General features: G+C 43.4%; 1 protein-coding gene across 6 annotated transcripts in view; it reads left to right on the top strand.

Moving 5' to 3' along the window:
* ARHGAP40 (Rho GTPase activating protein 40) overlaps window positions 1-13,478 on the top strand; it is a 104,251-nt gene that overhangs the window by 53,586 nt on the left and 37,187 nt on the right. For all 6 annotated transcript variants that reach the window (XM_025213844.1, XM_025213845.1, XM_025213846.1 and 3 more), the window contains 2 exons: window positions 5,361-5,563; window positions 10,165-10,385. In XM_025213844.1, coding sequence (XP_025069629.1) covers window positions 5,361-5,563; window positions 10,165-10,385 — 424 coding nt within the window. The remainder of the gene's footprint in view (window positions 1-5,360; window positions 5,564-10,164; window positions 10,386-13,478) is intronic.

The raw sequence follows: 13,478 nt of genomic DNA, 5'->3' as shown, positions 1-13,478 counted from the left end.
TTTTTTTTTAAATTGTCTAGGGAGCCACCAGTATCCAGGAACAAGGGCCTCTGCAGAGAGGGTAATATAAAGAGTTTTTAGTCCTAGTAAATTCATGAGAGAGTGTATCTTTAAAATTCACCACCTTCTGGTTACCTTTTAACCTCCTAGGCTGCTTGTACACGCCACAGGGGTTTAATTCGGTTTAGTTCTCCCTAAATTGAAACAGTGGGTTTTTAAAAACACTGCTATGAATTGGGGGGGATTAAACCGAACTAAACCCCTGTGGTGTGGGAGCCTGATCCTTACCTGCCTCTTTGGCAGCAGTGAGGGGGTGGGCAAGCTGTCGGCAGGCCGAAGGGTCCCTGAGCTGTGTGAGGGGGGGCCCCCCAGGCAGCATCCGCCTGCTGGCACCCAACCCGGGCTGTCCTGGAGGGCACCGCAGCATTGGAGGAAACCACTGGGTCCCCGCACAGCTCAGGCAGGCAGGCAGGCTCTGGGGAAAGAAAAAAATCAGGCTCACTGCTTGCTTTATTTTTTTCCTTCAGTGGAGCCTGCCTGCATGGGCTGCTGCTGGGTCCCTGGCTTCTAGCGCCCCGTGCACTGTTGCACTTGGTTAGGTAGCAAATTGAAACACCTTGGAGGTGTTTTATCTTCCTACGTACCAAAGTCATTTAAAGTGCCATACGCCGCTGAGCGTACAAACAGTAATGCCGTTAAAGCGGAATATGCTGCCGAACATGCAAACAACAACACCATTAAAAGGGTGCAAAAGGGCATGTAAGCTGCTTTAAAGGCCAATTTTCTGGTGTGTACAAAGGCCCCTAGATTTCCTGCCATTTTAAGCCTAAGGTTGCCCTGAGGATCTTAGAGGGGGACTAGTGAGATTTTTCTTTGGCAGAAATCCCAAGGGTAGCTGACCTTTCACTCATCTGTCCCGCTCAACTTGCTGCTTCAGTAAGCTTTCAGACCTATGCCTAAGTCCCATTTATTATCAAGGGTTGCTGAACTGGGCCATCTGCCACACTTCTCTTCCATTTCTTACCCTGATTTATTCCCCCGCCTTCCCCGCCCAGGATTATCAGTACCATGGACTTTATTCTGGTTTATCTGATACTCCTGTACATCCTGGTACTCCTTTCCATGATGCTACACTGTTCTGTATAGAATGGCCCTCTATGCTGATTTTCAAGGCCTTGTCCTTTTTAGATTCCTTCTCAATGCTCCGTGTGTTGTAAGGTCTTCTCTACAATTAATTTTTGTAAGCTAGAAACTCTCATATACCATTAAACAGACTGAAGAAGAAAGGTTAGATGGATGTGGCTGACGTCACTGTAGAACAGTTTCTTTACAGTGCATGTTGCAACCTGCCTTTTTTTCCTGTCTAATTTACTCATGGTTGGTTAATTTTGTAAGTGTTACGCTTTTATGACTGCAGTGAGTCTGAGTGAACTTGGTTATTCCGCCTACTCCTTGCTCAGTCACAGCTGGCCAGTGAACATTAAAATGGCACAATCTACACCTCTAATCTAAACTACTGCTCTCTATGTAAGTCACTGAATGTTCTTTCCTCACTCACTGTCTTCACAAGTCAGCCGCGGCCAGTCTTCAATCTGAGGGTGACTTTCCACCTCAGTTGGGTTTCTAAAAGCAATACAGTATGCAGCTAACTTCTCTTTTTTCTTTAGAAAATTGAAAGGAAAATGTTAGTTGCCTTCAGTGCATGTTGAGCCTAACTGCTGCTGCTTTCTTTGTTTTCTATAATAGGAGAGGATGAAACAGTACTTGGGACACTAGCCTAGGACTCCAAGCTTGGTTCAAGTTCCTTCTCTGCAGCAGAGGTCATAACATGACCTCATGCTTCAATTCTCAATTTGTGATATGTCTTCCATTCTGGGGCAGGGTTATGGGGGAATAAAAAACATTTTAAAGATGGGGAGCTGCCCAGACAATGTTAGTAATGGGGCCTAGATAAATGTTTTAAGTAGGTCCAACTGTTCCATTGTGTTCCATAGCACTATCTGCTCCACAGAGCTTACTCCAGATGTGTTTGTAGTGTGTATGGGTATGGAACCAAGAATGCTCATGGACCAAATTGAGGTTAAAAACCTGCTATTTACTTGGTCACAAGTCATGGATTATTTGTGTTTGAGCAGAGATGATCATTAATGGCATAACTATGGATATAGTGCATTGTTTTCTCTCCTCTACTGCTTTTATTATCTTATCTTCTGTCTGGCCAACAGATTTGTTGGCTCTTCTGTACTCAGGTGGGTGTTGGCGTAGAAGTGTGTGGATTTATTTGGAGTTTTCTTGTTTCCCTCGGGCAAAAGTGACATTCTCAAATTCATTGTTTAGATGGTGTGCATGAGTTTCATTCATCTGCAGCGGGGTCAAACAAAATTCAGATCAGATGTTTTGTGTGTGTATTTTAACTGTAATTAGGTATAAATGTAATTACTTCTGCACATATTTATATATAAATATCTGTGTTTGTACAGATAAGAGACTTTGTTTCTTTGGCTCCAACTTACTACCATTTTACAGAGCCATGCGACGTTCTTTTGTTCCTCTAGATTATTTCCTTGGTGAAGCCTTTCATCCGTGCAGAATGATAAACAGATCTGGTCACTGAAACTAGCTTAATCAAGTGGCCGTTACTTACATTTGGCACTGGTGCAGGGAAATACCAAGCAAAACTGTTTAATTTTTAAAAAAAAGTCCCTCACCACCTTACCCTGCCTATCTTCATTTCCTCCTTTCATGGGGTGGTTATCAAGTCTCTCTTTCTTTTATGATCTTTTTTTCTCATTTCTTTGAGACCTACATATGTTATGAAGATAGTTGCTTGTTTTGGCTGTGACTAGTACAGCATTTTACAATAAGGAAAAGAGGGTAATATCATATAGTACCGGATTATATATCCCGGGGGCAGTAGCTCATCTGGGTTGATAGTATGCTACGCTTAAAGTAGTAGATTTTATGGGATTCTTGGAATAGTCTGATCTGACCTGTGTAGCCCAGGCCATAGAATGGACTCTATTAATTGCATAAAAAAGGACTTTTTCATTGGGGTCACAGGGAATTTCCTTATTTCAAGTTAAGCTTGTGGACTTGGAGAGGTTTCCAGTGGCTTTTGGATTAGCAGTTTGTCATGTGGCAGGCAGGTAGGCAGGCATGTTTGGAGGATGGAGATATTTGAGTATGCTTTGAGGTTAGTGTTGAGAAGCTGCTTTTTGCCTGGTCCCTATTTTTAGTATTGCCAACTCCTGAAAGTAGAAACTGGCCAGGAAAACCTGTTGCTAGACTGTTTACCAAGTGTTCCACATCATACATGATCCTGTTCCAGTCTACTGTGTACGTTTGGATTCTCAGCTTATAGACAAATAGGGTTTCATAGATTCATAGATGTTAGGGTCGGAAGGGACCTCAATAGATCATCGAGTCCGACCCCCTGCATAGGCAGGAAAGAGGGCTGGGTCTAGATGACCCCAACTAGATGCATATCCAACCTCCTTTTGAAGACCCCCAGGGCAGGGGAGAGCACCACCTCCCTTGGGAGCCTGTTCCAGACCTTGGCCACTCTAACTGTGAAGAAGTTCTTTCTAATGTCCAGTTGGAAGGGACCTCAGGAGGTCACCTAGTCCAACCCCCTGCTCAAAGTAGGACCATCCTTAATGAGATCATTCTAGCCAGGGCTTTGTCAAGCCAGGCCTTAAAAACTTCCAAGAATGGAGATTCCACGACCTCTCTGGTAACCTGTTCCAGTGCTAGCGAGAGAGATCCGGAAAAAAGATATCAGTTCTAGTGACAAAACTGCTAAATTAGCAATGCTGCCAGTTTGGACTCCAAATCGTATCAAGCAAGGTTCTTTCTGAAACTGCAAATGTATTTATTTTGCGTTGTCATCCTCCACCTTTTCCATATGCCTAGGAGTGTCTTAAGTGCTTCATTAAGCAGGTTTTCATTTACGAAGACAAATTTGTGAGTTTGCAAAGGCATCCTATTATGAGAGGGTAGAAAACAGTCAAAAGTCTTTAATATGACAGCAACTGGAAGGCTGCATTTGGCACTGGGCTCTTATTATCAGACAGTTATCGATATTAACATGAGAAAGTTGAAAGATGACCATAAGAAATAAGCAGGAGGTGTTGATATCAGGGAAGATAAATTTTACATTTTTTTTCTGATGTAATAGGTAATAAGAAAATGGCGGCAAAAAAAAATTCTTGTTCCTGAAGTCCTAGCTATATACGATACTTTATTTGACAAAGAAAGTTGAACCCTAAAAATCATTTCACTTTAAAACCTGAATTTTTCCCCTTTTATTTTCTTTTTCTGAGTGCCTGTGCTTGAACCCTTAGGGTTTCATATGTTCAAACTTTCTTTCCTCAGTTATGAGGGGACTGAAACTATCTTTGTTGAAAGCTCAGATTCTCACATAATTGCATGACTTCAGGGCTGAACTTGACAACAAATGCCAAGTCCTTTGAGAACTGAGATAAAACAGCAAGAGTTGGTCCTGAGTTGCTCCTGTGTCTAGTGACAGCTCTCTGAAATGCAAGAACTTCAATAATGGCAGGACATGCATCAGTTAATTTAACAGCCTGATACTTGACAGATGTCACATCAGGGCTAGTTTAGTTAAGTTGCAATGAAATCTCTGATGGTCATCTGCTGGTTGCAAGTGATTTTGATATCCAGTTGTGTGGTGATAGTTGTTTTTAAAACAAATATCAGTTGCATTTCAAACCCTGTAATGTTCTCTTTTGTTTCCTATAGACTTTTAGGCTTTGTCTCCTGAAACTCGAATACCATTCATTTTCTTACCCTGTTTTACTCTTATCCTTGCAGGAGAACTCCACATGCCTCCTTAGTCTCATGTAAGGCCTTGAACCAGGTCTTAAGTGGTTTTGCTTGCTCTTTGCATAATGTATGATGTTGTATTGTACATCACCTAGTCTTACTCTGTGAGAAGAGTGTATGTTAAGAAATGATCAGAAACTGGCACTTTTGAAGATGCTGCAAGCTTCTCCAAACTAAGCTGGCTGGGGATTTTGTTTGCTTCTTGCTTATACTGAAGAGTGGTCCCTGTTCAGTCATTGGAAAAACAAGACAAGGAATCTTGTATTGCCACAGCCTCCACTCACGTCATACAGCATGTAGGCTTGTTAATGAGCTTGTTTCTAGCCTTCAGCCTTTTATTATCACTAAACAAAAGCAATAGGGCGTCTAGCACTTATCTTTATTTGGTTGTTGCAGTCATTAATCATGGAGGACTGACGTATTCTCACTAAGTATGAATGCTGAATTTAGAGGGTAGTGTTTAGTTTAGAGGGTAGTGTTTTATTTAATTTCTCTCTCCCCTCATCTCCCCCTAGCACCAGAAATTGCCCCTGCCAGATGAGCCTGCTTCCTCAGAAGAGTTCTCTGGAGCCCCCAGTGTTGGAGCGTGTGAATTCAAGGGTAGAGTCTTTGGACAACTTATCAATGGACAATTTTTGGCTGGAAGTGGAGAACATCAAACAAAGCACTGAAGCAGAGCAAGAGGAATGCAGCCTTGCAGAAGTCAAAACCCCAGAGGGTAGGTTGCTGGAACTGTTGCTGGGGAATATGGAAGGAGGGAGGGGAAAGAAAAGTGACATTAATAGAGAGGGAAAGTAATCCTGCCGAGCAAACTTTTCACAATATTTAAGGACCACATCCCACTTTTTCAAAAAATAACTTGAGTGTGTACACATTCTTGAAAGCTAAATTAAATTTCTCATCTCACTAAAGATTCTGGTATATGGAGGGAATTGTACAGCACGTACTGCGGTGGATTGTGAATTGTACAGCATGTACTACACTCTTGGCTCATCATTTAGTATGCCAAACTTTAATTTGCAAACCTGGTGGATATCAGAGGGGTCCTCTTTAGCTTGAATTTTATGTGGTGGTGTCACTTGAAAGAGCCCTAGTAAACACCCAGGGTTATTAATATGCAAGGTTCCTTTTATTGAACAGTGTTTAACCGTGCACTATGTCTCATGTGTTAGGGTATAATAGTGTTTAGGATTAGGGAGGTAATTTAACCTCTTTCGTTAAAATTGATACTAGGAATGAATCTATTCAGTATTTTTCTATGTTTTGGATCACTCTTGACTTAAAATTTGATGATTACATGATGGCTTATAAATGATAACAAAGATAAGGTAGCCACACAGGGCAATTTGGATCAGCTGGTAAATTGATCCATTCAAACAAAATATACGTGCAACTGTGATTTTTTACTAAAAAAAAAAAATCAAGTTCAGGTGCTGTGAAAAAGCTCATGTCTATAGAATGGGGACTGGATCCTGGATGGACCTGACAAACAATTTGGGAACTACTGTAGATAAGCAACTGAATGAGAGCTCCTGTTTCAGTGCTGTAGCATGAAGGGCTACTGAAGTATACAGCAGAGTAGTGTAGGGTAAGGGAGGTGGTTTTCTACTTCTGTCCCTAAGGCTGACATGAAAAATACTGTCCAGTTCTAGTATTCACATCTGAAAGAGGTAGCTTTATAAAAATTTGGGAGGATGTACAGAAGAGCCACAGAACTTGAGTGAGAGGTGGAGACATAGGATTCCTTTAAAGTATTTCATCCTAATGTTATTTGTCCTTATCAAAGGGAAGAGACTTTTTACAGTGTGTGGGTAGCTTCATTGGGAAAAAATATACTGGGTGCTAAAGGGCTTTTTTATTTAGGAGAAAAAGGCAGAACAAGAGCTGATAGCTGGAAATGGAAGCTAGAAAGAGCTTTGATAGTGTGGTGATTAATCATTGGAAAGAATTCCCATGGAAGTGGTGGGTTCTCCATCTCTTGATTCCTGCAGACCAGAATAACATCAGGGAACATACGCTTTAGTCAAACAAAAGTTTTTGGTTTAATACAGGGGAGCCAGGCAAAATGTAATGGTCTGTATTATTGAAGGGTAAATGGCCTGCTAGCCTCTAATGGCCTGCGTCCAGGAAAAATTCTCAAACTTTTGAAACTACCTGCTTCTTACAGTCTTTACGGACCACTAGATGGCACTGCAGCCTGAGCTCAGCTACACACAGCATTGAGGAGGCCAGCCACAAACCTGTTAGATCCTGAAGTGCAAAGGAAAAGGAGTTGGCAGTTCAGCTGATGGTTTAAAGCACCTTCAGGACAGAATTTGCTTCAGACCGTGTTTCTCAAACTTTGGAAATAGCTTCATACAGTGGAGACAAAACACACAGACTTTGTGCAAATTAGGTGCTACGCAAATGCTGGAACACCCCCCCCCTGTTTCTCACCTGGAAAAATGAGTTATGATCACCCCTAACTCTTGGTGAGAGGCTTAGTTCAGCATTCATGTAATCTTATCCAGGTCACTTCTGGTTATTTTATTCTCTCCCCATGTCTAATGCTGCTCCTAAGTCTTTCTGTGGAGCTGTTTACAGAAGTCTGTAGTTTTCTCCATTTCTTTGAAATTGTACTTGAATCCTAGCTTTCTTGCAGTGCCGCCTCTCTTGGCTTGTCCAGGGCCTGTGTCAGTATCTGCCTCTGACATGTCACAAGCATGTACATTTAAAGAAGAATGTTTCAGTGCCAGGTTTTTCCCCATCCAGAAATGGAGAGAACATGGTAGGAGGTCAAAATAAACTCACATGGTATGAAAATCAGAGCTTGACTGAAAATAAAGTTGTTATTGCTGAAAAGCTTGCAAGCTGTATCTGTCCAGCCCAGTGACTCAATATGGCTTAGAAATGCTTCCAATAACATCCTTTCCATTTGACTTTGTCAAGTCTGTTTTGTCAGGTATTGGGCCTTTCCTACCTATAATATTTTTGAGTTACAACTTGCCCCTCTCTACTCCAGGATGGTAGCTCTCTTAGAGTAATTCAGAAGGAGTGCGTTCCTTCATGAATATTACTTTTGGCTAAATTGCATTTTGAAAAATGCAGTGATCTTAATTGGCATTCTTAAAAGTATGGCACTTTCCATATTCTTCATTCAGTGATGCATCTCCAGTGATGCATCCTGGGAATGTTGTCTACTTAACACCTACATTGTTTATCTTGATTCTCCAGATTAAATCTCCTTGGCCAAAAATGTATAAACTAGCTAACTGGATGGTTCCACCCTGTGAAGTTTCCCAGACAATCAACCAGTCATACTTGTTTCTTTTCAAGCTAGCAGCAATTTAGCTAAAGGATATTTAAATAGAAATTATTTGGATACATTTTTATCTAAGGGATTCTGATGTTTGCATTGGCCAGCAGGGTTTAATAGAAGACCATTTAATCAGACCTCTACCTCTCTCTATGTATCGACTTAACATCCTGTTATATGACTGGATTTGGAAATTTTTAAAAGTTGCAAGAAAACATTTTGATTTATTCTCCCCTCCCTCCCCCCTTCCTCCTCCCTGCCCTCAACACCTACCTCTAAAATATAATTGGCAGACCTCCCACCAAACTTTTTAAAATTTCAGAATAAAGGGTGCTGTGCAAAATTCTTCAGTTGGATTAAGGCTGCAGGCCTGCTGTTAAATGAATAAGTTTAAACATGCATATGTTCCCAGTGAGTTCAGTGGCACTACTTGTGTGTGTGCAAATGTTTATAGAGCTTGGGACCAAAATTTATTTTTTCAATTACTTGTGAGAGAGCCATTTTTTACTTAAAGCGGAATTTTCCCCAGCATTTATTTTTGCCAGCATTTTTCCATTTCATCGACAGGGTTTTTTTGTTTGTTTTTTTTTTACAAGGGGAAGACAACTTCCCAGCTCTAGGTTTTGAAACCCATTATTTTCCAGTCGGGTCTGTAAATAAGCATGCACATCTGTGAAGCTGCTTGTAGTACACAGAATGCATGTAGTAAACAAAAACTGGTTTGAAGTAAGGGGTGGGTGGTGGGCTACAGGTATGCAGTATATAAAGCATGGAGCCACACATTAGTAGTCTTCCTCTGAGTTCAAACAGCTGCCACCTTGAATGCATTGTCTGACCTGCACTCAAAAAAGAAGCATGCATGCAGGAGAGAGGATTTGTGCTCTTGTACTGGGAGTTTAACCGTTCTGTTTGAAGAAATAGTGTTAAGCTTGTGCAAATAACCTTGCCTTCAGCATTTTCTGGCTTCTGACAGTATCACTTGGAAAATTTAACACACTTTGAGCATAACTGTTTTTGTTTTTTATGGATTTAGGAATAAAACACAACATGAAGTCAATTTAATGCACACAGAAATACTATAAGGGTGGCTGGGCCTCTTTGAAATGTAATGAGTTGTCAGTAAAAAGTAACAGCCACAAAAATGATCCTGTGCTTTTAAGTATAGTTTAAATTAAAAAGTAGATATAATTCTAGGCAGACTCTGGGAGTTAAAGTAGCTGAGTTCAAAACACTAAGCTACATACCCTGGTCCAGTTCTTCCTTTAAGAATTAGAGAGAATTAGAGATCCAATAGCAAGGAAAAGTATAAAAGCCACATGTGGAATATTTTTGCTGTTATTTGTAAGAGAGTGCCTCTTTTGATAGTGCTAGGGGATATTTAGTAGGTCAGATTCATTCCTGGTATGAATTGGCACCAACTTTTTGTTGAAATCAATCATTGTGCTACTTTATACAAGACTTATTTTCTGTCGCGTTCCTCCCCTCCCCTCCCCCTCCGAGGCTCATGCAAGGCCACGTTAGGCAAAGGAGAGGGAGAGGGCACTAACCTTTCCTCCTTGTCCTCTGAAAGGGAATTCACTATCAGATTCAGCTAAAAGCACAGTCCTTGCACTCACTAGAGTGTAGAGCTTACTCTCTGCAGATATGCCAAGTGCTATTGTTTATTACAAAGAGGACTGTGCTAGTGGGGCCATACCTTTGCTGCCTTGCTGCAAAGGGCAGTCTGTGTTGTGGGTATGGCCTTTGTTTCCCAAATGACTGTTGGGAATGGGGACAGGGGAGAATGCCTCTGGTGCTTCACTGGGGTAGTTGGCTTATACCTATTCCTAAGCCAGGACTGGGGCTTGAAGTCCCAGCAGCTCTCTTGGCTTTGTAATTCCTTTTGTACTAAGGAAGAGAACCACAAAGCACTGGACACAACTGAATGCCTTCCAAGCCTTGCTTTTGTACTGTATCAGTTATGTTGAATCATTACCTCCCCTGTTTTTTGACCTTGACTCTGTCCTTCATCCCTTGCCTCTCAGAGGGAGAAGCTGAAGCTGCATGGCTACAGGATGCAGGCCTCTCTGACCTGATTGGGGATAATGCTGCAGACAATGGCAATATTGTGCTTCTTTCTACCTTGACCAAGACCCAGGCTGCAGCTGTGCAGAGAAGGCTGGATACCTACTCACGGTCTCGTCGGAAGAAGAACAAACAGCCTGTGCGTGACGTCCGAGATATTTTTGGAGTGATGAATTCTGGGGTACGTTGCTTTACTGACTCTCTTCTGAAGTATTTCCATGCAGCTGCCTTGACTTTATGGAGACAGACTTATTTTATTCCAAACCCGTATTGTCACCTTTTTGAGTCTTCAGCAAAGTTGAACTCACAGGGTGCATCCACACATACAGGCACGTGTGCTTTCAGCAGCTCAAATAGGAACAGCACAAATTTGAGCTGGGGATTTTTGCCTCCACACATGCTTGGACAAGCACTTCGGTGTGGGGCAAGTTGTGCCACTTGGGGCAAAATAACCCTGCCCAGCTCCTAGATCTGCAGCCCGGGGGAGCTAGAGCCTGGGGTCAGCACAGGGTAGTATAAAACCCTGCCCTGTGCTGGCCCCAGCAGTATAAAAACCTGCCCTGGAAAGTAACTCAGGGCTACTTGTTCTCAGGAGTTTCTGGGTCCTGGCCAATTGGTATCTGGGGACACTACCCCTTGTGCCAGCTGAACTGCTGCAGCAGCCCTAACCGAGGGTTCCCTGCATCCTTTACCCACTGCAGCAGTCTGGCAGTGGGGGCTGCTGCCTGGCGGTGACCTGCTGCCCCCTGCAACAGCATGTGGCCCCAAGGCTGCATGCCTGCCAGACCCAGATGGGAACTGCAAGGCTGCAGCAGAGGCATCTGCACCTCTGGGCCAGATGCCAGTGGGCTGTGGCTGCACAGTTGGCCTTTGTGTGGAACTGCGCCACGTGTGCTGCCGCCCTGCCATCTGGGCAGCTATCTCCCAGAAGATCTTCTTAGTGTGGTGGCCTGCTTTAAACTGTCCAAGCATGTCCTTTTGGCCCCAACTGGCGAGGAGGCTGGCCACCTCCAACTGGGTCCCGGGTGTCAGCTCTGAGCAGGCACCTCTGCCTGGGTGCTGCCAGTTGCCTCACTACCAGGAATTCTGGTGTTCCCTACTTATAAACTGCAAAATATCTGATTTAAAAAAAAAATCCCCAATTCACTCGTTAAAATACTCTTTAAAATCTATGTTCTCCCACAATTAAAACAAAAGACTACTATATATAATTGCCTCAGACCTGGTGCCGCCTATGCTGCTCATCACGGGTCTGGTTCAGCGCAGCATGAGCCCATGCACCTTCAGGCAGCCCCGGACAGCTCAGGCTGTAACTTGGGGCCCCACGCCGCTCGCACGGACTGGTCATCGTGCTGGACTGGGTCCTGCCTCTGGCAATAGCACTGCCAGACCCGCGGTGTGTGTGGGGAGAAAGCATATGGCCACTGCAAAGGTGTGCGAGGGTCCTGCTGCACACTTTGTAGTGGGGCTTGAATGGGGGCTGCTGCATGCCTGCCCTTCCATCTGCCCCCCCCTTAGTGCTGGTGGCAGCAGTCAACATGGCTGTGGCCTGGCTGCAGGCACAGCTAATGGCAACACGGTGCTGTGTGACCCGGGCTGTGTACATGCTGAATGGACCTGGCCCGGCCCAGCTCAGCCTGCTAGTGCACGGCTTTCCCAGTCATGTCCAAAGCCATGCGCTAGCAGGCTGGATCCATTCAGCATGTACAGAGCTTGGGTCACATGGCACAACGTCGCTGCTGGCTGTGCCTGTAGCTGGGCCACAGCTGGGCTGGCTGCTGCCAACGGCACTGCAGGGGGCAGATAGGGGGCAGGCATGTGGCAGCCTCCATTCAAACCCCTCCACAAACCCACCCACATCCCCTTGACCCCTAATTACCTGCGACAGCACCAGGATCCTGATCCTTGCCGTGCTTCTGCTTGCCCCAGCATGCTAAGGGTTTGTGCCCCTCCATGCTGGGGCAGCAGGAGCACCATAGAGATGCTCTGGCCAGAAACTAGAGTGTCTATCTGGAGGACCGGCTCCCGGGTTACCTCGGGGCATAGTCGGGGACCATACCCTGCCCCTCTTTTTTCCCCCTGTGTTTTATTTTGATACCTGGATATCCAGGTATCAAATTTTGAGCCTGTGCTGCAAATATGCAGTGTGAGGAATTTTTTTTTGTTCACGGCGTGCCTCTTGCCGCATCTTAAACCTCTTTGAGATGCGGCAAGATGCACGTGTGGGCTTGTCTGGATGCACCCATAGAGTTTATGCATCTGGTGTGCAGTAAAAGTAATGCTATAGAATCTGGGATTTAAAAGATTTCCTTTGAAGTGAATGTAGTGGTAGGGAAAGGTGACTGACTCAGTCTTTTAGCTAGAAGGCTTCACTCTTTAGCCACAGATCAGAAGTGGCATAAGTCATAACAGCACAAGTTTGCCAGCTACTCTCCTGCCTGAGTACTTTCTGGAGTGTCTACCTTCCTGAAGACTGCCAGCAATATCTCTATTACCCTCACTCATGATGGAAACTTTTTGTGATGCTGGATATTATTTACTGTATTCTGGGTCTGAGACATTTTACATGAGTTCTCAGCTTCTGTGACTTGTGGGGGCGGTAGGACTCTATGAAGTAACCTACTGCTGAGTATACCATGCAGTATTTTATTTGTATTCCAGTAGCATTTGGGGCCTCATCAGGCCAGGGAGTTTATGTAGTTTCAGACTATTTTTACCTGGAAGAATTCACAGTCTAATTAAACTTCATGGACATAATGCAAAGGAGAATATTTATTTATCTATGATCTGGTGTTGAGTTTTTGTGGCTAGTGGGCACATATACACTTGCACTTTAATATGAAGTAGTCTATTTTACTGTGCATTAAAGTGTCCCGTAAAAACATGCAATTATGCAAATACACATTAATATAGCTTATTGTGTATTAAGCGTCACTTAAAAACTATGCACATTTGTTAATGCTCATTAAGGCAGCCTAATGCATATTACTTAATACCTTACACTGGAGTTACTAAATTTATTGCACATTAGAAACAGTACCTTAATGCACATGTAGATGCACCCAGTGTGTAGAAGGGAGAGATGTGTTGTTAGCATATGTTCTGTAATGCATTTGTTACTACAGTCCCATTAACCTGAGTCATTGGATTACTTAGCCCTTTTGCCAGTTAATTTATTCTAATAAGTTTTTAGAGGAGTAGTTAATCTTACTTGAGAACTGTGTAGATAAAACAGTCATTTAAACCTATCTCCATTATGGGTTCTGGAAACTGT

This window comes from Alligator sinensis, unplaced genomic scaffold, assembly GCF_000455745.1.
Source record: "Alligator sinensis unplaced genomic scaffold, ASM45574v1 scaffold460_1, whole genome shotgun sequence".
Classification (NCBI taxonomy): Eukaryota; Metazoa; Chordata; order Crocodylia; family Alligatoridae; genus Alligator; species Alligator sinensis.
Note: the sequence above shows the minus strand (reverse complement) of the source record. Positions and strands in the feature narration are given on the sequence as shown.